The sequence below is a fragment of the Mobula birostris genome, chromosome 3 (assembly GCF_030028105.1).
Source record: "Mobula birostris isolate sMobBir1 chromosome 3, sMobBir1.hap1, whole genome shotgun sequence".
Taxonomy (NCBI): Eukaryota; Metazoa; Chordata; class Chondrichthyes; order Myliobatiformes; family Myliobatidae; genus Mobula; species Mobula birostris.
This window is the reverse complement of record NC_092372.1, coordinates 10,992,755-11,015,181: the sequence shown is the minus strand read 5'-3', so window position 1 is coordinate 11,015,181 and position 22,427 is coordinate 10,992,755. Positions and strand designations below refer to the sequence as shown.

Below are 22,427 nucleotides of genomic sequence, written 5' to 3'. Positions count from 1 at the left end.
AGTTGGAAGCATACAAGACATGTAAAAGCAGAAAGAAAGAACAGTGTCTTAAAATGAATTATGTATGTCTGAAATGTCCAAGTCTATTGCTGGGAACTGCACCCACATAGATCAGAAAGATCACAATTTTTCTCCTGATCCGCACAGTGTTAACTAGTTTTCTAGATGAATGGCAAAGTAGCATATATATTTATTAGCTGTGGTGCGTTGGTCATGCATGACATACAACAAAAAACAACAGTATTCAACCATTGTGAAGAAAAAGGAATTATATAAAAATAATCAATTATGTATCATCATCATCATCATTATGTGCTGCGTCATATGATGTGGGCAATCATGCTATATAGGAAATGTAATGAAGTTAGAGGTTGAAGTATGGATCTAGAATACAATGTGCACAAATACATAAATGCCAGCATGTACTTACAACATAATCAGTATTATATAAAGTGGTTTAAAGTGTTCACAGTCTAGCCCAGGACTGAGGTAGTAATGTAGGGTAATGTAATTGGTAGAAACATACATAACTCACAGCTACCTACATTGAGTTGGGGTTCACTTTTGGAGGCTAGTCTGATGTAATGAAATAATTATGTAAAGTAGTTTTACCGCACTTTGTGTTCAGTTTTTTGGAGCTCAATAAATGAGTTTTTATGGTTGTTCTTAAACATAATACGCCTCCACTGGTTTTTATTTGTGAAAACCTCCATCAGTGTCCCTGATTTTCTAGAGTTATTGAGTATGTCAGCCAATGTAGTCGCTTTGAAACTACTGGAGTTTTGGGAGCAAAATGCCGTTGCATGGTTTGCACAAGCCGAGGCCCAATTCGCACTGTGAGAAATCTCCAACAAAAACAACAAATATTTCTATGTGGGAACATCGCTCAGCAACTCCACAGCAGCGAGAGTAGTGAGTCTAACAGAACACCCACCTGAACACAATAAATACCAATCGCTGAAAACTCACCTTTCACAGACTCTTGAACTATTAGGGTCTGAGAAAGCCAAACAGTTTCTCTCCTCACCTGGCCTCGGAAATGCTCAGCCATTGGAGCTAATGGGCCACATGCTGTCACTCCTGGGAAATCACCATCCTTGTGTTATTTTAAATAACTTTTCATGCAGCAAATGCCTGATCAAGTTTGCTTAGCCTTCACTAGTGCACTCATGATGGACTATAGGAAGCTTGCTAAAATGGCTGAAAATATAAACTTAGAAAGGCAGAGGTGCATAATTCCACCTCCTTTCTCTACCTCAATAAGCCTGGCCAGCAAGTTCCCCAACATAAGGATGCTAGTAGCTACAAAACAGACTATGCTGAGGCTGTGTTTTTACCAGGCTCACTTTGGTAGGAATGCTAGGAAGTGCTGACGGCCTTGCAGTTTCAACAGCGCCAATGCATTGGGATATCCGAGGTCTATGAACACTGTGGATTCCAGCTGCCAGGGTTGTTCACTGTTTATTACAGACACCTTTTCAGTGCAACACTTTCTGTGTGACACAGGTGCTCAAGTGAGTGTGCTGCCTGCATTACCTATTAATGGGAAGTCAAAGAGTGACGAAACCTCGCTGGAGGACACCAGTGGCAGCAGGATCCAGGCGTATGGAACACAATGTGTGATGCTCTGCTTCAGCAGACAATGTTACACATGGGGCTTTGCTTTAGCCAAAGCGTTGGACCTCTGCTTGGTGCAGATTTCCTGCTTGCCCAAGGACTATTAGCTGATCTTAAGAACAACTGGCTTGTAGATGACAAGGGCTTTGAGTCACTACTCTGCTCCCCCAGTAAGTTCCCTTCAAAAACTCTGTTGAGCACATGCACCACCGCATGTGAGTTTACTCGACTGCCGGGTCATACATTTTCAATGTTCGTCGTCAGCCGGGTCATACTGTCCGTGAACTCCCTGTCAGTTGCCTCCATACGCTCCAGTATTTGTTTTTTTTTAGTTTTAAGTCCTCCTGCGCGAGTGCCAACAGCAATCCCTTTTAAGTTTTTCTAGTCTGTAACTGAACAAACGCGCACCAAGTATACCGTTTCCTCTTCGCTTGTTTTCTGTGTATCCTGCGCATGTTCAGTAGGAGGAGATTCGCCCATATATCTGTTCTAATGTGGACGGAGATATTATCAAAAACGCCTGGTGTGGACGCCTATAGTTTTTACGCGAAACTGGCGTTTTCAAAATTATCCAGTCTAGTGTGGATGTAGCCTGAGTCTGCCAACATGGAACCTCCATTTTTAATATACCGAATGACTTGGCCTCCACAGCCACCTGTGGCAATAAATTCAACAGATTCACCAATCTGTGGCTAAAGTCAGTGAGGAATATCAATAGAAGGGGGTGAATAGGAAAAAAAAAGAAAGAAATTAGCAGGTTTACTTGTTCTTATATCTGACATGTAATTGACATTGACGGAGCATCAGTGTGAAACAGTGAATCAGGACAGGCTATGGCTCCTCCTTGCTGTCAAGCCCTGTTACCATGGAAACCGTCAGCTTTTGAAGCAAAGAAAAGACGCCTGGCAAGTTGCCAGGAAATTGCTGGTCACTGCATCTAGAAGGAGTGCAGTTTCAGAAGATTGAGTCCATGCCAGCCATTAAAGTCAAATTATATTTTAAACAGAATATCAGATTCAATGCACGCTAAAGTACAGTTTCTAATCAATCAAATTACTTTAGATCTTTGTAGGAGTGAGGCAAACTGGTATCAGTATAACAATAATCATCAAAATTTATGAAAGCCAGAAAAATGTCAGTTTAATTCAGGCACCCTGACCAAATCTCTGTGCTGATAAATTAATTGTGGAGATATATTACCTGCACAATTCTGACTGAAAAGACGAAATTGTCTTCAAAGAAATGCATAAAGCTGGGACAATTCTCTAGACTGAGGACATGTCTACAGCATTCTCCAACTCATAAGCCATTTATAGCATGCATTGAATACTTAGGTAGGATGCAGATAATATCTGCTTATTGATTTATCCTCAAAGAAGTCTTGAAATATCCCTCTTCTTGGACCACAGTGATTATGGGGCAAATATATGAATACTGAGGCTTGAGTGATCATTTCTCATGTTAAATAAATTCTTTCCCCCCTTCATGAATTTCCCATGTGGGATCCACCCTTGTAAGCCACGTTGTATTTGCACATTTTAATTCCTTCCTAAAATATGTGTACCACTGGTATTTATTCTGTATTTAGAATTGCCTTTATACTGTTGATTAGCCTCATTTGTTGTACTTACACTTCAGTATGTGTTTTATCTTGTTTTTTCTCAATGCCCTGTTTAATGATTTGATTTATACCAACAGAAAGATTTAAAGATTAATTTATTTGTTACAAAGAAACATAGAAACATAGAAAATAGGTGCAGGAGTAGGCTATTCGGCCCTTCGAGCCTGCACCGCCATTTATTATGATCATGGCTGATCATCCAACTCAGAACCCTGCCCCAGCCTTCCCTCCATACCCCCTGATCCCTTTAGCCACAAGGGCCATATCTAACTCCCTCTTAAATATAGCCAATGAACTGGCCTCAACTGTTTCCTCTGGCAGAGAATTCCACAGATTCACCACTCTCTGTGTGAATAAGTTTTTCCTAATCTCGGTCCTAAAAGGCTTCCCCTTTATCCTTAAACTGTGACCCCTCGTTCTGGACTTCCCCAACATCAGAAACAACCTTCCTGCATCTACCCTGCCCAATCCCTTTAGAATTTTATACGTTTCAATAAGATCCCCCCTCAATCTTCAAAATTCCAGAGAGTATATGCCTAGTCGATCCAGTCTTTCATCATATGAAAGCCCTGCCATCCCAGGAATCAATCTGCTGAACCTTCTTTGTACTCCCTCTATGGCAAGAATGTCTTTCCTCAGATTAGGGAACCAAAACTGCACACAATACTCCAGGTGTGGTCTCACCAAGGCCTTGTACAACTGCAGTAGTACCTCCCTGCTCCTGTACTCGAATCCTCTTGCTATGAATGCCAGCATACCATTTGCCTTTTTCACCGCCTGCTGTACCTGCATGCCCACTTTCAATGACTGGTGTACGATGACACCCAGGTCTTGTTGCACCTCCCCTTTTCCTAATAGGCCACTATTCAGATAATAATCTGTTTTCCTGTTTTTGCCACCAAAGTGGATAACCTCACATTTATCCATATTAAATTGCATCTGCCATGAATTTGCCCACTCACCTAACCTATCCAAGTCACCCTGCATCCTCTTAGCATCCTCCTCACAGCTAACACTGCCGCCCAGTTTCGTGTCATCCGCAAACTTGGAGATGCTGCATTTAATTCCCTCGTCTAAGTCATTAATATATATTGTAAACAACTGGGGTCCCAGCACTGAGCCTTGCGGTACCCCACTAGTCACTGCCTGCCATTCTGAAAAGGTCCCGTTTATTCCCACTCTTTGCTTCTTGTCTGCTAACCAATTCTCTATCCACATCAATACCTTACCCCCAATACCGTATGCTTTAAGTTTGCACACTAATCTCCTATGTGGGACCTTGTCAAAAGCCTTTTGAAAATTCAAATATACCACATCCACTGGTTCTCCCCATCCACTCTACTAGTTACATTCTCAAAAAATTCTATGAGATTCGTCAGACATGATTTTCCTTTCACAAATCCATGCTGACTTTGTCCGATGATTTCACCGCTTTCCAAATGTGCTGTTATCACGTCTTTGATAACTGTCCCTAGCATTTTCCCCACCACCGATGTCAGGCTAACCGGTCTATAATTCCCCAGTTTCTCTCTCCCTCCTTTTTTAAAAAGTGGGGTTACATTAGCCACCCTCCAATCCTCAGGAACTAATCCAGAATCTAAAGAGTTTTGAAAAATTATCACTAATGCATCCACTATTTCTTGGGCTACTTCCTTAAGCACTCTGGGATGCAGCCCATCTGGCCCTGGGGATCTATCTGCCTTTAATCCCTTCAATTTACCTAACACCACCTCCCTACTAACATGTATTTTCCTCAGTTCCTCCATCTCACTGGACCCTCTGTCCCCTACTATTTCCAGAAGACTACTTATGTCCTCCTTAGTGAAGACAGAACCAAAGTAGTTATTCAATTGCCATGTCCTTGTTCTCCATGATTAATTCATCTGTTTCTGACTGTAAGGGACCTACATTTGTCTTAACCAATCTTTTTCTTTTCACATATCTATAAAAGCTTTTACAGTCAGTTTTTATGTTCCCTGCCAGTTTTCTCTCATAATCTTTTTTCCTTCCTAATTAAGCCCTTTGTCCTTCTCTGCTGGACTCTGAATTTCTCCCAGTCCTCAGGTGTGCTGCTTTTTCTGGCTAATTTGTATGTTTCTTCTTTGTAATTTATACTATCCCTAATTTCCCTTGTCAGCTATGGGTGCACTACCTTCCTTGGTTTATTCTTTTGCCAAACTGGGATGAACAATTTTTCATTATTGTAGTTCATCCATGCGATCTTTAAATGCTTGCCATTGCATATCCACTGTCAACCCTTTTTGCCAGTCTATCTTAGCTAATTCACATCTCATACCTTCGAAGTTACCCTTCTTTGTACATGTACATCAAAACATCAAAAAATACAGTGAAAGGCGTCAAATCAAATCAGCGAGTATTCTTTTGGAAAGACTGCACACATCGGCACACTTCTGATGCCAACATAGCATTCCTATAATTCCCTAAATCTAACTGTACATCCTTGGAATGTGGGAGGAAACCAGAACACCTGGATGAGACCTACACAGTCTGTGGGACTGCGTATAAACTCCTTACAGGCAGCTGTAGGAATTGAACTCCAGTTGGTGAGTACTGGCACTGTAATAGTGTTACACTCATCACTACACTACCATGATGCAAGACATTCCCGATTCCCATTCCCATTCTGATGTGTCAGTCCACAGCCTCCTCTTGTGCCAAGATGAGCTCACCCTCAGGGTAGAGGAGCAAAGCCTTATATTCAGTCTGGGTAGTCTCCAACCTGCTAGCATGATTATTGATTTCTCCTTCTGTTAAAATATCCCTCCTCCTCCCCTCTTCTATTCCCCACCCTGGCCTCTTACCTATTCTCAGTTGCCTATCACCTCCCCTAGGTCCTCTCCTCCTTCCCTTTCTCCTATAGCCTATTCTTGTCTCCTATCAGATTCTTTCCTTTACAACCCTTTGTCTTTCCTACCCACCCAGCTTCACCATCACCTTTGAGCTATCTTCCTTTCCCTCCTTACACCTTCTTATTGCAGCTTCTTCCCCCGTCTGTTCCAGTCCTGACAAAGGGTCTCAGACCGAAATGTTGACCGTCCTATTAGGCCTTTTCTCAGGTAATGATGAGTTTGAGTACAGAGAGGAAATTAAGAACCTGGTGGCATGGTGCGAAGACGATAACCTATCCCTCAACGTCAGCAAGACGAAGGAATTGGTTGTTGACTTCAGAAGGAGCAGTGGACCGCACGACCCAATTTACATTGGTGGTGCGCAAGTGGAACAGGTCAAAAGCTTTAAGTTCCTCGGGGTCAATATCACAAATGACCTGACTTGGTCCAACCAAGCGGGGTTCACTGCCAAGGCCTACCAGCACCTTTACTTCCTGAGAAAACTAAAGAACTTTGGCCTGTCCCCTAAAACCCTCACTAATTTTTATAGATGCACCGTAGAAAGCATTTTTCCAGGGTGCATCACAATCTGGTATGGAAGTTGTCCTGTCCAAGACCGAAAGAAGCTGCAGAAGATCGTGAACACAGCCCAGCATATCACACAAATCAATCTTCCGTCCTTGGACTCACTTTACACCGCACGCTGTCGGAGCAGTGCTGCCAGGATAATCAAGGACACGACCCACCCAGCCAACACATTTTTCATCCCTCTTCCCTCCGGGAGAAGGCTCAGGAGCTTGAAGACTCGTACGGCCAGATTTGGGAACAGTTTCTTTCCAACTGTGATAAGACTGCTGAACGGATCCTGACACGGATCTGGGCCGTACCCTCCAAATATCCGGACCTGCTTCTCGGTTTTTTGCACTACCTTACTTTTTATTTTTCTATTTTCTACTCATGATTTATAATTTAAATTTTTAATATTTACTAAATTTTACTATTTTTAATATTTAATATTTGTATTCCAGGGAGCGGAAAGTGCAGAATCAAATATCGCTGTGATGATTGTACGTTCTAGTATCAATTGTTTGGCGACAATAAAGTATAAAGTAAAGTTCTTCCAGCATTTTGTGTGCATTGCTTTGGATTTTGAACCTCTGCTGAACTTTTGTTTGCAATGCAAGACAAGGTTTTCATTGTTTCTCCCTGTCCACGAGGCAGATTTCCTTCCCTGAAGACAGTAGTGAACATATAATTCAAAGGACTCAAAGTTCATTTATTATCAAAGTATGGTTGCAGTATACAAATCTGAGATTTGTCCTCCCACACACAGTCACAAAACAAAGAAAGCCATTGACCCCATACAAAGAAAAACATCAAAATCATGCAAATGACAACAAAAGAAGAATGAGTGAAAACACGGAATATAAAACACAAAAGCAAACGAGTAGATATTCAGGCAACACACATCAAAGTTGCTGGTGAATGCAGCAGGCCAAGCAGCATCTGTAGGAAGAGGTGCAGTCGACGTTTCAGGCCGAGACCCTTCGTCAGGACTAACTGAAGGAAGAGTAAGGGATTTGAAAGTTGGAGGGGGAGGGGGAGATCCAAAATGATAGGAGAAGACAGGAGGGGAAGGGATGGAGCCAAGAGCTGGACAGGTGATTGGCAAAAGGGATATGAGAGGATCATGAGACAGGAGGTCCGGGAAGAAAGATGGGGGGGGGGGACCCAGAGGATGGGCAAGAGGTATATTCAGAGGGACAGAGGGAGAAAAAGGAGAGTGAGAGAAAGAATGTGTGCATAAAAATGAGTAACAGATGGGGTACGAGGGGGAGGTGGGGCCTTAGCGGAAGTCAGAGAAGTCGATTTTCATGCCATCAGGTTGGAGGCTACCCGGACGGAATATAAGGTGTTGTTCCTCCAACCTGAGTGTGGCTTCATCTTTACAGTAGAGGAGGCCGTGGATAGACATGTCAGAATGGGAATAATGAGTAAGGACAAATAAAATCTGGGAATTAATATTTCAAGGGAAGTGTTATTTCCGCAATGAATAGATCAGGATGAGAGACTGTGCAATGAGTCAGTTAAAATACCAGGCAAATAATGAGCCAGACAAAGATATGAAGGAAGCTCAAAACCCCAGGATTAAGTGATTAATAATGACTCATCCCCTAAAAACTGCTAGGTTCAGTGACACATTCCCATCTTAATGAGATTACCATTAATCCTTTTATAAAGAACTAGTGTGGGCAAAAAATATTGCTTGCTTTTAAAAATATGTTAAGACCATAAGACAATAAGATATAGGAGCAGAATTAGGGCATTTGGCCCGTCTGCTTCATGGCTGATCTATTTCGCTCTCAGCCCCAATCTCCTGTCTTTTCACTGTATCCCTTCAGGCCCTGATTAATCAGCTTCTGCCTTCAGTATACCCAATCACTTAGCCTCCACCACTGCCTGTGGCAAAGAATTCCACAGATTCACTATTTTCTGGCTAAAGAAATTCCTCCTCATATTCATTCTAAATGGACGTCCCTCTATTCTGAGGCTGTGTCCTCTGATCTTGGACTGCCCAACCATAAGAGATTCTCTGCACATCCGTTCTATCGAGGCCTTTCAACATTTGACAGTGTTCAATGAGATTCCCATCATTCTTCTGGATTCTAGTGAGTACAGGCCCAGAGACATCAAGCACTCCTCACATAACCCTTTCAATCCCAGAATAATTTTTGTGAGCCTCCTTTGAACCCTTTCCAATGTCAGCACATCCTTCCTTTGATAAGAAAACAGCTCTTAGAAAACTGCTCATAATACTCCAAGTAGGACCTCAACAGTATCTTATAAAGCTTCAACATTACATACTTATTTTTATATTCTAGTGCTCTCAAAATGAACGCTAACATTGCATTTGCCTTCCTCACCACCAACTCAACTGCAAACTAATCTTTAGGGAATCCTGCACAAGGAATTCTAAGACCCTTTGTACTTCAGACTTTTGAATTTTCTCTCCATTTAGAAAATAGTCTACACGTTTATTTCTTCTACCAAAGTGCATGACTATACACCTACCAACACTGTATTCCATCTGCCACTTCTTTACCCATTCTCCTAATCTATTCAAATCCTTCTGTGGCCTCTCCGTTTCTGCAATACTACCTGCCCCTTTGTATCATCTGTAACTTTGCCACAAAGCCATCAATACCGTTATCCAAATTATTGACATATAAGGTAAAATCAATCCCTGTGGAACACCACTAGTCATCGGCAGCCAACCAGAAAAGGCTTCCTTTATTCCCACTCGTTGCCTCCTGTCCATCATCCAATTCTCTATTCATGCTAGTATCTTTCCTGTAATACCATGAGCTCTTAACTTGTTAGGTAGCCTCATGTGTGACACGTTGCCAAAGGGCTTCTGAAATTTCTTCTAAGAGTTCCAACAGATCTGTCAGTCAAGATTTTCCCTTGTGGAAACCATGCTGACTAAGGCCTGTTTTATCACATGCCTCCATGAACACCGAAACCACATCCTTACCGATTGACTCCGACATCTTCCCAACCACTAAGGTCAGACTAATCAGCTTATTATTTTCTTTCTCTGTCTCTCTCCCTTCCTGGAGAGTGAGTGATATATGCAATTTTCTATTCCTCCAGAACCATGCCAAAATCTAGTAATTCTTGAAAGATCATTACTAATACCAACACAATCTCTTCTGTCACCTCTTTCAGAATTCTGGGGTGTACACCATCTGGTCCAGGATACTTATCTACCTTCAGATCTTTCAGTATCCAAAGAACATTTTCCATAGTAATGGCAACTTCATACACTTCTGACTCCTGACACTCTGGAACTCCCAACGTACTGGTGGTGTCTTCCACAGTGAAGACTGATGCAAAATAATTATCTAGTTTGTCCTTCATTTCCCTGTCCCCCATTACTACCTCTCCAGCATCATTTTCCAGTGGTCCGATATCCACTCTCACCTCTCTTTTACACTTTCTATATCTGAAGAAACTTTTGATAATCCTCTATAATACTTTCGTATTCAATCTTTTCCTTGTTAATTTTTTTTTTAGTTGCCTTCTGTTGGTTTTTAAAAACCTTCCAATCCTCTAACTTTCCACTAATTTTTGCCCTATTATATGCCCTCTCTTTGGCTTCTCTTGTTAGCCACGGTTGTGTCATCTTTGTTTTAGAATATTTCTTCCTCTTTGGGATGTATAGATCCTGTGCCTTCCAAATTGCTTCCAGAAATTCCAGCCATTGCTGCTCTGCCATCATCCCTGCCAGTGTTATTTTCCAATCAATCCTGGCCAACTCCTCTCTCATGCCTCTGTAATTCCCTTTACTAGCTTTTACCTTGAGGTCTCTGATCAATATGTTTTGTAAAGAGTCCTTGAAAGTGTGTCTGTTGGTCGTAGATCCATTTAGTCTGTGCCAAACTCTTAATCTGCCTAGTCCCAATGACCTGCATCTGGGTTATAACCCTCCATGCCCCTCCCATCCATGTATTACCCAAATTTCTCTTAACAGTTGCACTCGAACTCACCACTTGTGCTGGCAGCTCATTACACACTCTCACCATCCTCTGAGTGAAGAAGCCCCACCATGTTCCCCTTAAACATTTCTCCTTACTGGTCTAGGCTCAATTAATGATCCAACCTGGACAACTTCACTCACCACAAACAAATGGATAACATAACCCAATCAATTGAGCTACACAAATTATGCAGAGATTTTCTGCATTGCTCTGTGAATATGGTGACAGCTGTGGACTGCCTCCCGCGCATCCTTAACGTTGGGCTGGTAGTTAGTTCCTGTGTGGAATGTAGCCAGGAAATGGCCAACAGAGCCTGGTTGGTTGCTAAGTTTCTATATACATCATCATATACTATCTTGAGATTCATTTTCTTTTACGCATTTACAGGAAAATATAGAAATACAATCCTCCAAGAGGACCACAACTCTGCTGTGGTTTGGAGGCTTGCTTGCCTCAAAGATCTCGAGAGCTATGCTGGCTGGAGTCAGGGCTTATCCTTTGACTCTTGGTAGGGTCACCAATGCCAAACAGGTCAAAGGGTAGAGGCCAGATTAAGAGTGGTCCACTGGTTCTCCAGGTTCGGGGTTCAGCTCAGGGCTAACAACCCTGACTGGTTGTTATAGAAACAACAATGAAGTATCCTTATACAGCTGGCTGCGATGGTATTCATGAGTCTCCACCCAAGGCTTGCATGACTGATGGTAGTAAAAGGCAAGAGGAAGCTCCTGGCATGATGACGGGAGCCTTGAACACCGGCAGAGATGGAGGACCTTCATTGCTGCCCCGAACACCAGCGGCGTTATGGGCAAGTAAGTAAGTAAGTAAATACAGTAGAATTCATAAAAAAACTATAAACAACAAAGACTAACAACTACCAATGTGGAAAAGAAGACAAATCACACAAATAGTAACAAGAAGGTAAATAAATAATACTGAGAACATGGATTGTAGGGTCCTTGAAAGTGAGTCCATAGTTTGTGGAATCAGTTCAGAGTGGGTGAAGTTGTCCATGCTGGTTCAGGGACCTTTTCATCGCAGGGTAATAACTGTTCCTGAACCTGTTGCTGTTGGGGCTTAGGGCTCCTGTATCTCCTTGCCAATGGCAGCAGTGAGAAGAGCATGGTGGGGAAATATAATGGGAATTGTCAAATCTTTGAATGGAAACTTAATTAAGCAAGATTTAGGATTAGTGAGGTGCTCAGCATTTGCTAGAACTTTATGATCATTCAGTCCAGAGGGAGAACATGTAATTTATTGAAGATCACAAGCTTCTCTCCTTTAAAGCAGTTTTCATTCTGCCATTTGGCCTGAAAAGTAATGGCACAGTTGCTAGGGCTTGATTTATTGATTCAATTGCATTGAAATGGTTGCTAATGTGCTTGCCAACCATAAATCCTTGCACTTGTCAGGTCAATAAGAATGCCCTTATTAATCATCTCATCTGCTTAAGTAATCATTAACCATGTGCCTCTTTAGTGTAGATTGTATGTGCATAGTACTTTAGAAAAAAGTACGTATCTATTACCTATTATATATTATGATATATATTTTATGGTATATACTATGATAGTAAGTATTCGTGCGATAAGTTTGGTTTTTCTCGTGTGTAGAGGGTTTGATGTTCATTACCGTATGTGCAATTTGTTTATTGTGCGAGGGTGGTTGATGTTCTTGCTGCATTTGCACAATTTGTTTGTTGTGCACAGGGTGTTGATGTTCTTGTTGCTGTTAGCGCAATTTGATTTTTGCACATGGGGGCGGGGTGCAGCTTAATGTTTTTGTTGCCATTTGCACAATTTGTTTTTGTGAGTGTGTGGGAGGGGTGTTGTTGTTCTTGTTGCTGTTTGCGCAAGTTCTTTTTTCTCGTGCGTGGGGGGAGTTGATATTTTTCTTTGAGTGGCCTCCATGGTTTCCTTTGTTTCATGGCCGTCTAGAGAAGACAAATCTCAGAGTTGTATATTGCACACATTTTTTATAATAAGTATACTTTGAACTTTGAAAATTTTTTGTGGAATGAGTTCACTGGGCAGTCAGTACTTACTAACCATTCCTGATTGCCCTCAAACCGCGGTAATCTCTCTGGTATCACACTGGAAGTGGAATTGAAATTGCATTATTAGTGCCTCTGAGGTACAACTTCAACAGAGAACTGTACGTATAGGAACAGACCATTTGGCCCACAATGTTGTGCCAAGCCAATTAAATTAGTATCAAATGACTAACTAAACTAATCCCTTTGGCCTACACGATGGCCATATCTTTCCAGTTGCCTCACATTCTTGTACCTCTCTAAATATCTCTTAAAAGTCCCTAATGTATTTGCCTCTGCCACCACACCAGGCAGCGCATTTCAGGTACCCCCCACTGTCTGCTTAAAATGATTTCCCCTCACATGCATAGTGAAAAGCTTTTCTTGCATACTGCTCATACTGATCAGATCACAGCCACAAACTACTGTAGAGGCCAAGCCATTGGGTATATTTAAAGGAGAGATTGATAGGTTTTTGATTAGTAGGGGTGTCAAAGGTTACAGCGAGAAGGAAGGAGAGAGGGGTAAATCAGCCGTGATGGAATGGCAGACAGCAGTGATGGGCTGAATGGCTTAATTCTACTCCTATTACTTATGGTTAATTAACCAACACAGGACTAAACGTCTGTTGGGATGACAAAACTGTTTCCTCCGAGTGCACAGACATATAATGATGCTCCAGTACACTGCCACCATTTTCCTGATGGAGTTCAAGATGTTAGGCTTGTAGAGATTTGTCAGTCACTGTTTACTCTTGATAGTCCAATTAAAGTAGGCACCGCTCAAGCACCATCCATAAATTTGCCAATAACAATTACTGTTGTTAGAATTTCAGGTGGTGAAGAGGAGGCATACAGGAGCAAGATAGATCAGCTGGTTGAGTGATGTTACAACAGCAACCATCAGTAATACCAAGGAATTGATTGTGAACTTCAGGAATGGGAAGTTGAGGGAACACATACCAGACCTCGTCAAGGGGTCACCAATGGCAAGGGTGAGCAGTTTCAAGTTCCTAGGTGTCAACATCTCTCAAGATCTATCCTGGGCCCAGCATACTGATGCAATTACAAAGAAGGCACGACACAGGCTACACACACAAAATGCTGGTGGAACGCAGCAGGCCAGGCAACATCTACGGGAAGAAGTACAGTCGACGTTTCGGGTCGAGGCTCTTCGTCAGGACTGACTGAAAGAAGAGATAGTAAGAGATTTGAAAGTGGGAGGGGGAGGGGGAGGGGGAGACCCGAAATGATAGGAGAAGACAGGAGGGGGAGGGATGAAGCTAAGATCTGGAAAGTTGATTGGCAAAAGGGATAGAAGGCTGGAGAAGGGAGAGGATCATGGGACAGGAGGCCTGGGGAGAAAGAAAGGGGAGGGGAGCACCAGAGGAAGATGGAGAGCAGGCAAGGAGTTATAGTGAGAGGGACAGAGAGAGAAAAAATGGGATGGATGGATGGATAGATAGATAGATAGATAGATAAATAAATAAATAAATAAATAAGGGATGGGGTAAGAAGGGGAGGAGGGGCATTAACAGAAGTTAGAGAAATCAATGTTCATCCCTTCAGATTGGAGGCTACCCAGGCGGAATATAAGGTGTTGTTCCTCCAACCTGAGTGTGGCTTCATCTTTACAGTAGAGGAGGCCGTGGATAGACATGTCAGAATGGGAATGGGACGTGGAATTAAAATGTGTGTCCACTGGGAGATCCTGCTTTCTCTGGTGGACAGAGCGTAGGTGTTCAGTGAAACGGTCTCCCAGTCTGCGTCGGGTCTCACCAATATATAGAAGGCCGCACCGGGAGCAATGGACGCAGTGTATCACCCCAGCTGACAGAGGCTATATTTCATTGGGGGTTCGAGGAGACTTACAATGTCTCTTGCAAATTTCTACAGGTGTGCCGTGGAGAGCAGCCTAACTGGTTGCATCGCTGTCTGGTATGCAGGGATAAAGCTGCAGCAAGTTGTAAACTCAGCCAGTTCCATCATGGTCACCAGACTCCCCAGCATCCAGGTCAGCATGAAAAGGTAATGTCCCCAAAAAGACGACATCCATCATTAACAACCCTCCTCTCTTTGCTACCATCAAGGAGGTGGTACTGGAGTCTGAAGACACACACTCAATATTTTGGGAACAGCTTCTTCCCCTCCACCATCAGATTTCTGGATGGGTTTGCTCTCTTTTTCCACTACTTGTTTAATTAATTTTTTATAAATACTTCTGGTTGTAATTTATGCGAGGGGTGATTGATAAGTTTGTGGCCTAAGGAGTCAATTTTATAAAACCTAGCACATTTATTTTTCAACATAGTCACCTCCTACATGTACACACTTAGCCCAGTGGTCATGGAGCATACGGATCCTGGAACTCCAGAAAGTGTCCACAGCAGGGGTGATTGATAAGTTAGTGGCCTAAGGTAGGAGGAGATGAGTTATACAGCTCTCGGTACATGCACATGCAGTTCAACTCTTTGAGTGAAAATGCAGAAAGTTTGAAGTTAATAAATTCAGCAGTTAATAACTCATCAGAGGTGATTGATAAGTTTGTGGCCTAAGGTAGGCGATGAGTTATTAACTTCAAATTTTCTGCATTATCACTCAAAGCATTGAACTGCATGTGCATGTAACAAGAGCTATATAACTTATCTCCTTCTACCTTAGGCCACGAACTCATCAATCACCCCTGCTGTGGACACTTTCTGGAGGTCCAAGATCCGTATGCTCCACGACCGCTGGACTAAGTGTGTAAATGTAGGAGGGGACTATGTTGAAAAATAAATGTGCGAGGTTTTCTAAAATTGACTCCCTCTACCTTAGGCCACAAACTTATCAATCACCCCTTGTAGTTTTCTTTTATTATCAGGTATTGCAATGTACTGCTGCCACAAAACAACTATTCTTGTGATATATGGCAGTGACATTAAACCTGATTCCGATACTGTTTCTGAGAAAGTGCACTGCGGGGAGACGATAAAGTGCAAAATCATTGCGAAATAGATTGTAAAGTCAAGAGCCCACCGTATTGTACTAGGTACCATTAAGGATGACAGCCTTTCTTCCTGAAAGGTTTTCGATGAGCTTTTAAACAACACCCAGGAGTTGCATAAAACCAGCATTCTAATTCCACAGAACACAGAACAAGGAACATTACAGCACAGTACAGGTCCTTCGGCCCGCAATGTTGTACTGACTTCTTAACCTAATCTAAAATCAAGCTAACATTTCCCTCCTACATAACCTATGATCCATTTGCCTATCGAAGAGTTTTTTAAATGCCCCTGATGTATCTTCCTCTAACACCACACCCGGCAAGAGGTTGTACACACCCTCCACTCTCTGTGTAAAAAACATACTTCTGACATGCTTCAGGCCTGCTGCGTTCACCAGCAACTTTGATGTGCGTTGTCTGACATGCCCTTTACGTTTTCCTCCTATCACCTTAAAATTAAAGACAAAGAGTTTACAGATTAGCTTTACTTGTCACATATACATCTAAACACACAGTGAAATGCACCGCTTGCATTAGGGACCAACACAATCTGAGGATGTGCTGGAGTCAGCCTGCAAGTATTACCACGCTTCCAATGCCAGTACAGCATGCCCACAACTTACTGACCCTAACCGGCATGTCACTGGAATGTGTGAGAAAACCAGAGCACCCAGAGTGCCAAGCAACAGGACTCTGCTGGATATTAAGAGCATCAAGTACTGCATATCTACCCCACTAACTACCACCTCCGCAAAGCAGCCAGCATAATTAAAGATCATGCCTACCCGGGACATTCTCAAAGTTCAAGGTAAATTTGTTATCAATGTTACCATATGCACCCCTGAGATACTTTATACTTTATTGTCGCCAAACAATTGATACTAGAACGTACAATCATCACAGCGATATTTGATTCTGCGCTTCACACTCCCTGGATTACAAATATTAAATATTAAAAATATTTAAAATAGTAAACATTAGTAAATATTAAAAATTTAAATTATAAATCATAAGTAGAAAATGGAAAAATGGAAAGTAAGGTAGTGCGAAAAAACAAGATGCAGGTCCGGATATTTGGAGGGGACGGCCCAGATCCGGGTCAGGATCCGTTCAGCAGTCTTATCACAGTTGGAAAGAAGCTGTTCCCAAATCTGGTCATATGAGTCTTCAAGCTCCTGAGCCTTCTCCCGGAGGGAGGAGGGATGAAAAGTGTGTTGGCTGGGCGGGTCGTGTCCTTGATTATTCTGGCAGCACTGCTCCGACAGCGTGCGGTGTAATGAGAGTCCAAGGACGGAAGATTGGTTTGTGTGATGTGCTGCACCGTGTTCACAATCTTCTGCAGCTTCTTTCAGTCTTGGACAGCACAACTTCCATACCAGGTTGTGATGCACCCTAGAAGAATGCTTTCTATGGTGCATCTATAAAAATCAGTGAGGGTTTTCGGGGATAGGCCAAATTTCTTTAGTTTTCTCAGGAAGTAAAGGCGCTGCTGGACCTTCTGGGCAGTGGACTCTGCTTGGTTGGACCAAGTCAGGTCATTTGTGATAATGACCCCGAGGTACTTAAAGCTTTTGACCTGTTCCACTTGCGCACCACCGATGTAAATTGGGTCGTGCAGTCCGCTAATCCTTCTGAAGTCAACAACCAATTCTTTCGTCTTGCTGATGTTGAGGGATAGGTTATTGTCTTCGCACCATGCCACCAGGTTCTTAATTTCGTCTCTGTACTCAAACTCATCATTACCCGAGATATGGCCTACAATTGTGGTGTTATCAGCAAACTTATATATTGAGTTTGATGGAAACTTGGCTACATTACCTTGGGGGCATTCACAGTAAACGCAAAGATACATAATATAATCAACCACGCACAAACAGAGACAGACAAACTGTGACCATACTCTCTTCTCCCCCCGCCACTGGCTGTAACCAGGTATTCCCAGCTTAAGGACAGCTTCTGCCCTGCTGTTTTAAGGCTATTGAACAGTTCCCTAGTATACAAAAATGGACTCTTGATCTCACAATCTACCTCATTATCATCATGCACTTTACTGTTCACCTGCACTGCACTTTCTCTGTAGCTGTTACACTTTATGTTGCATTGTTATTGTTTTACCTTGTTCTACCTCAATGCACTGTGTAACGATCTGATCTGTATGAACTAAATGCAAGACAAGCTTTTCCTGTACTGAAGGTCTACCCTACTAGCAAGTTGCTGGATAGCGGTGGAGCTCAGCACGTGCTTGTTGCAGACCATGTCATTGCCTGCACTTGCCACCCAGGGGAGAAGGTGTTGGAAACAGTGCGTGAAGACAGTACACGGTTTAACAGATGGTGCAAAAGATTGCCTTGGACATTTCTCTTGTGATCACAAGACCCTGTTGGGTATTGGTAATGTAGAATGCTGCAATTCTGGCTCATTAGCAAGACTGACAGCAGGAAACTGTACGGTCTCAGTTGTATGGAACAGGCTGTCCATCCTGGTCGCCTGTTGCAGCCGCCCAGGTGATTAGACGCAGAGACGCTGTGGGAGAGAGCAGAGGTGTGACTGATGCACCAGGGTCCGTGTTGGGTTGGGGGCTAGCCAATCCCATTGCCATTGCCCTCCAGTGTTTGCTCGGCAGAAGACAAGCTGAATTGCGTTCGTCTGCAGCTGCACTAGCAAGATGAGGAGCTGCTGCGTGCTCGTCTTTGCAGAAACGTGGCTCTGGGACAATTACCCCATGCACCATCAATCTTCAAGCCATCCCGCTCAGACTTGGGCTATTTTTTTTGTGTGATTGTATGCTTTTCTGCTATTCTAACTATATATATACTATATGCATTATGTAGTGTGCTGTGTGGGATTGTTGGTACTGTGATGTGCAACTTGGCCTCGGAGGAACACTGTTCCATTTAGCTGTATACATGTGTATGGTTGAATGACAATAAACTTCACCTTGAACTTTAATTATGACTAGCTTTATTCCAGATGCCTTCATGGAATTTATAAACATAACTCAATATCTGTTCTCCCTGTTGTTGTTTTTGAAAGGTGCAACTGTTTGGGTGGAGTAGAGATATGTTCCTACACTCCTTCCCTCTGCTGGCCTTCAGGTCACCTTTGGACAAGGTGTAGCACCTGCTTAGTCCCCCTCCATCAGGATCATGTGAAGCCATAGGAGCAGGTGGTGGATGAACCACCATGGATCACCATGGAAAGACATTCAGATGACACTGACTCCAATTAAAGGCATCCGTTAGTCTTGCGACAGCATGGATCTGCACCTGGAAAGTCTTCGCTCTCCAGGGCGCAGGCCTGGGCAAGGTTGTATGGAAGACCAGCAGTTGCCTATGCTGTAAGTCTCCCCTCTCCACAACACCAATGTTGTCCAAGGGAAGGGCATTAGGACCCATACAGCTTGGCACCAGTGTCGTCGCAGAGCAATGTGTGATTAAGTGCCTTGCTCAAGGACACAACACGTTTCCTCGGCTGGGGCTCGAACTCACAACCTTCAGGTTGCTAGTCCAATGCCTTAACCACTTGGCCACGTGCCCACAATATATTCTGTGTATTTGAATTAATTTGCACTTTTGCAAGTTCTGTGGATGTATTCAGCAAAAGAAAAAACGAAAAGACGTCAGCTCAGCATATTTTTTTTTGTCAGGGCCACACAGCAATGTAGTGGTTAGCACAACACTTTTCAATGCGGGCGACTCAGTTTCAATTCCCACCACTGCCTGTACGGAGTTTGTACATTACCCCCGTGACTGTGTGGATTTCCTCCCACATTCTAAAGACATACCGGTTAGTAGGTTAATTGGTCATTCCAAATTGTCCTGTGATTAGTCTAGAGTTAAATCAGGGGTTGCTAGGCGGCATGAGTCGAAAGACCTAACTCGCACTATATGTCAATAAATTATTAATTCTGATCATCTTCCTGTAAATTTTTTAGCATTTTATTCCTTCAAAAGTAGAAATGCTTTGCAATAAATGTAAATTATTAAATTGCTGGGAAACAAATGAGCTGCATTGTCAGTGAATTTACATTTTCCTCTACATACTCCACCTCGAGTCTTTCTTCCACCCATCCAGAGTACTGCATATGAGGACCCTCAGCATTGTCAATGATCCCTCCCATCCGTCCAACCTCCCAGCATCAGGCAGGAGTTACCGTAGCATTAGGACTGAATCGAGCTTCACTGCCCAGGCCGTGTGACTGCTGAACTCCCTGCCACCACCCAGGTCTCATCATATATGAAGTATCAGTAGCATCATACTGTTTACTTTTTTTAAATTGTCATAAATGCACCTTATTATTTGTTAAATTATTTATGGTAATATGACAATAAACCTGAACTTAAAATACATTACTGTGCAAAAGTCTTAGGCACACATGTTGTTAGGGTGCCTCAGATTTTTGCAATGTACTGTATCTGTCAATGTGGAGAGCAGGTTTGTAAAGAAAGTTGAGAATGGCGAGGGTGGAGTGCTGTGGGAGGGGTGTGGGACAGATGGTAGAGAAAAAGTGCCAGGAGCCAGGGGGTTGGTGCGGGTGCAGACACGCCCAGCCCTGAGACACCCAGGCAAGGTCATTTGATTCCAAACAATTGGTTTATTGATCTTCACAGAATGTCCCTCTGGTGCTTCCCACTCCCTCCCCTCTTCTTTCCCCCTTTCCCAACCATGATTCCCCTCTCCCTGCCCCCTTCTCACTCTCAGTCCACAATAGAGACCCATATCAAGATCAGGTTTATCATCACTCACGTGTAATAAAATGTGTTTCTTTTGTAGAAGCAGTACAGTGTAATACATAAAATTACAACAGTACTGTGCATAATTCTTAGGCACCCTAGCTATATATATGTGCCTAAGATTTTTGCACAGAATCAGAATCAGGTTTATTATCACCGGCATGTGACGTGAAATTTGTTAATTTAGCAGCAGCAGTTCAATGCAATACATAATCTAGCAGAGAAAAAAAAAATAAAACATAATAATAAACAAAGTAAATCAATTACATATATTGAATAGAACATAGAAAACATACAGCACAATACAGGCCCTTTGGCCCACAAAGCTGTGCCGAACATGTCCCTACCTTAGAACTACCTAGGTTTTACCCATAGCCCTCTATTTTTCTAAGCTCCATGTACCCATCCAGGGGTCTCTTAAAAGACCCTATCATTTCCGCTTCCACCACTGCTGCTGGCAGCCCATTTCATGCACTCACCACTTTCTGCGTAAAAAACTTACCCCTGACATCACCTCTGTACCTCCTTCCAAACACTTTTAAGACTATGCCCTCTTGTGCTAGCCATTTCAGCCCTGGGAAAAAGCCTCTGTCTATCCACATGATCAATGCCTCTCATCACCTTATACACCTCTATCAGGCCACCTCTCATCTTCCATCGCTCCAAGGAGAAAAGGCCAAGTTCACTCAACCTATTCTCATATGGCATGCTCCCCAATCCAGGCAACATCCTTGTAAGTCTCCTCTGCACCCTAAATAAATTTTTAAAAATGTGCAAAAACAGAAATACTGTATTTAAAAAAAAGGTGAAGCAGTGTCCAAAGCTTCAATGTCCATTCAGGAATCAGATGGCAGAGGGGAAGAAGCTGTTCCTGAATCGCTAAGTGTGTGCCTTCAGGCTTCTGTACCTCCTACCTGATGGTAACAGTGAGAAAAGGGCATGCCCTGGGTGCTGGAGGTCCTTAATAATAGATGCTGCCTTTCTGAGTACTGTACAGTGAAATAAATAAGTGAAATCAATATTAATACTGGCATGTTTAATTACAAAACTTGCATGTAGGTAATCTATTTAGAGATACGGCACAGCAAAAGGCCTTTCTGGCCCAATGAGCCCACACTAGCCAATTACACCCATGATGTGACCAATTAACTTACTATCCAGCACATCTTTGTAACGTGGGAGGAAACTGGAGCACCTGGTCACAGAGAGAACACATGAACATCTTTACAGAGAGCCGCAGGAATTGAACCCAAGCTGCTGATGCTGTAAGGCCATACACTAACCTGCTGCCCCTTCCCAAAGTTCAAAGTAACTTATTATCAAAGTATCTGTATGTTACCATACACTACACTGAGATTAATTTTCTAGCAAACATTTACAAGGAAAAAAACATTTTCACAGAAAACTATACATAACCAGAGAAACGCACAAGACGCTGGAAGAACTCAGCAAGTCAGGCAGCATCTATGGAGGGGAATAAACAGCCGATGTTGCAGGCAGAGTTTTCTCATCAGGAGTCCAAAGGAGGGGGACAGATATTCAGGCTCCTGTCCCCTTCCTTTACAGTATTGATGTAGGGTCTTAGCTCAACAGGACTGTCATAGGAAAAGTAGCATCCATCATCAGACACCCCCCATCACCCAGGTCATGTTCTCTTCTCACTGCTGCCTTCAGGAGCCTTGGGACTCACATCACCAGGTTCAGGAACAGATATCACCCTCAACCATCAAGCTCTTGAACCAGTGGGGATATCTTCACTCACCCCATCACTGAACTGTTCCCACCCCATATGGACTCACTTTCAAGAACTCTTCCCCTCACATTCTCAGTATTTATTGTTTATTTACAGTATTTATAGTCATTTCATTCTTTTGTATTTACACATTGCATCCAACAGGACAAACAGTCTTTCATTGATTCCATTATGATTCTTGGATTTATTGAGTACATTCGCAATGGATGTGTATGGTGTGATTCATATACTTTGATGATAAATTACTCTGAACCCAAGAATTGACCTTGTCCACCTCCGTTTCCTTAATGAGGACT

General features: G+C 42.8%; 1 protein-coding gene across 1 annotated transcript in view; it reads right to left on the bottom strand.

Moving 5' to 3' along the window:
- Positions 1-16,010: 16,010 nt before the first annotated feature.
- c3h18orf54 (chromosome 3 C18orf54 homolog) overlaps positions 16,011-22,427 on the bottom strand; it is a 61,477-nt gene continuing 55,060 nt past the window's right edge. Inside the window, exon 8 of the mRNA XM_072252210.1 lies at positions 16,011-16,094. Within this exon, the coding sequence (XP_072108311.1) occupies positions 16,091-16,094 (4 nt within the window). The 3' untranslated portion in view covers positions 16,011-16,090. The remainder of the gene's footprint in view (positions 16,095-22,427) is intronic.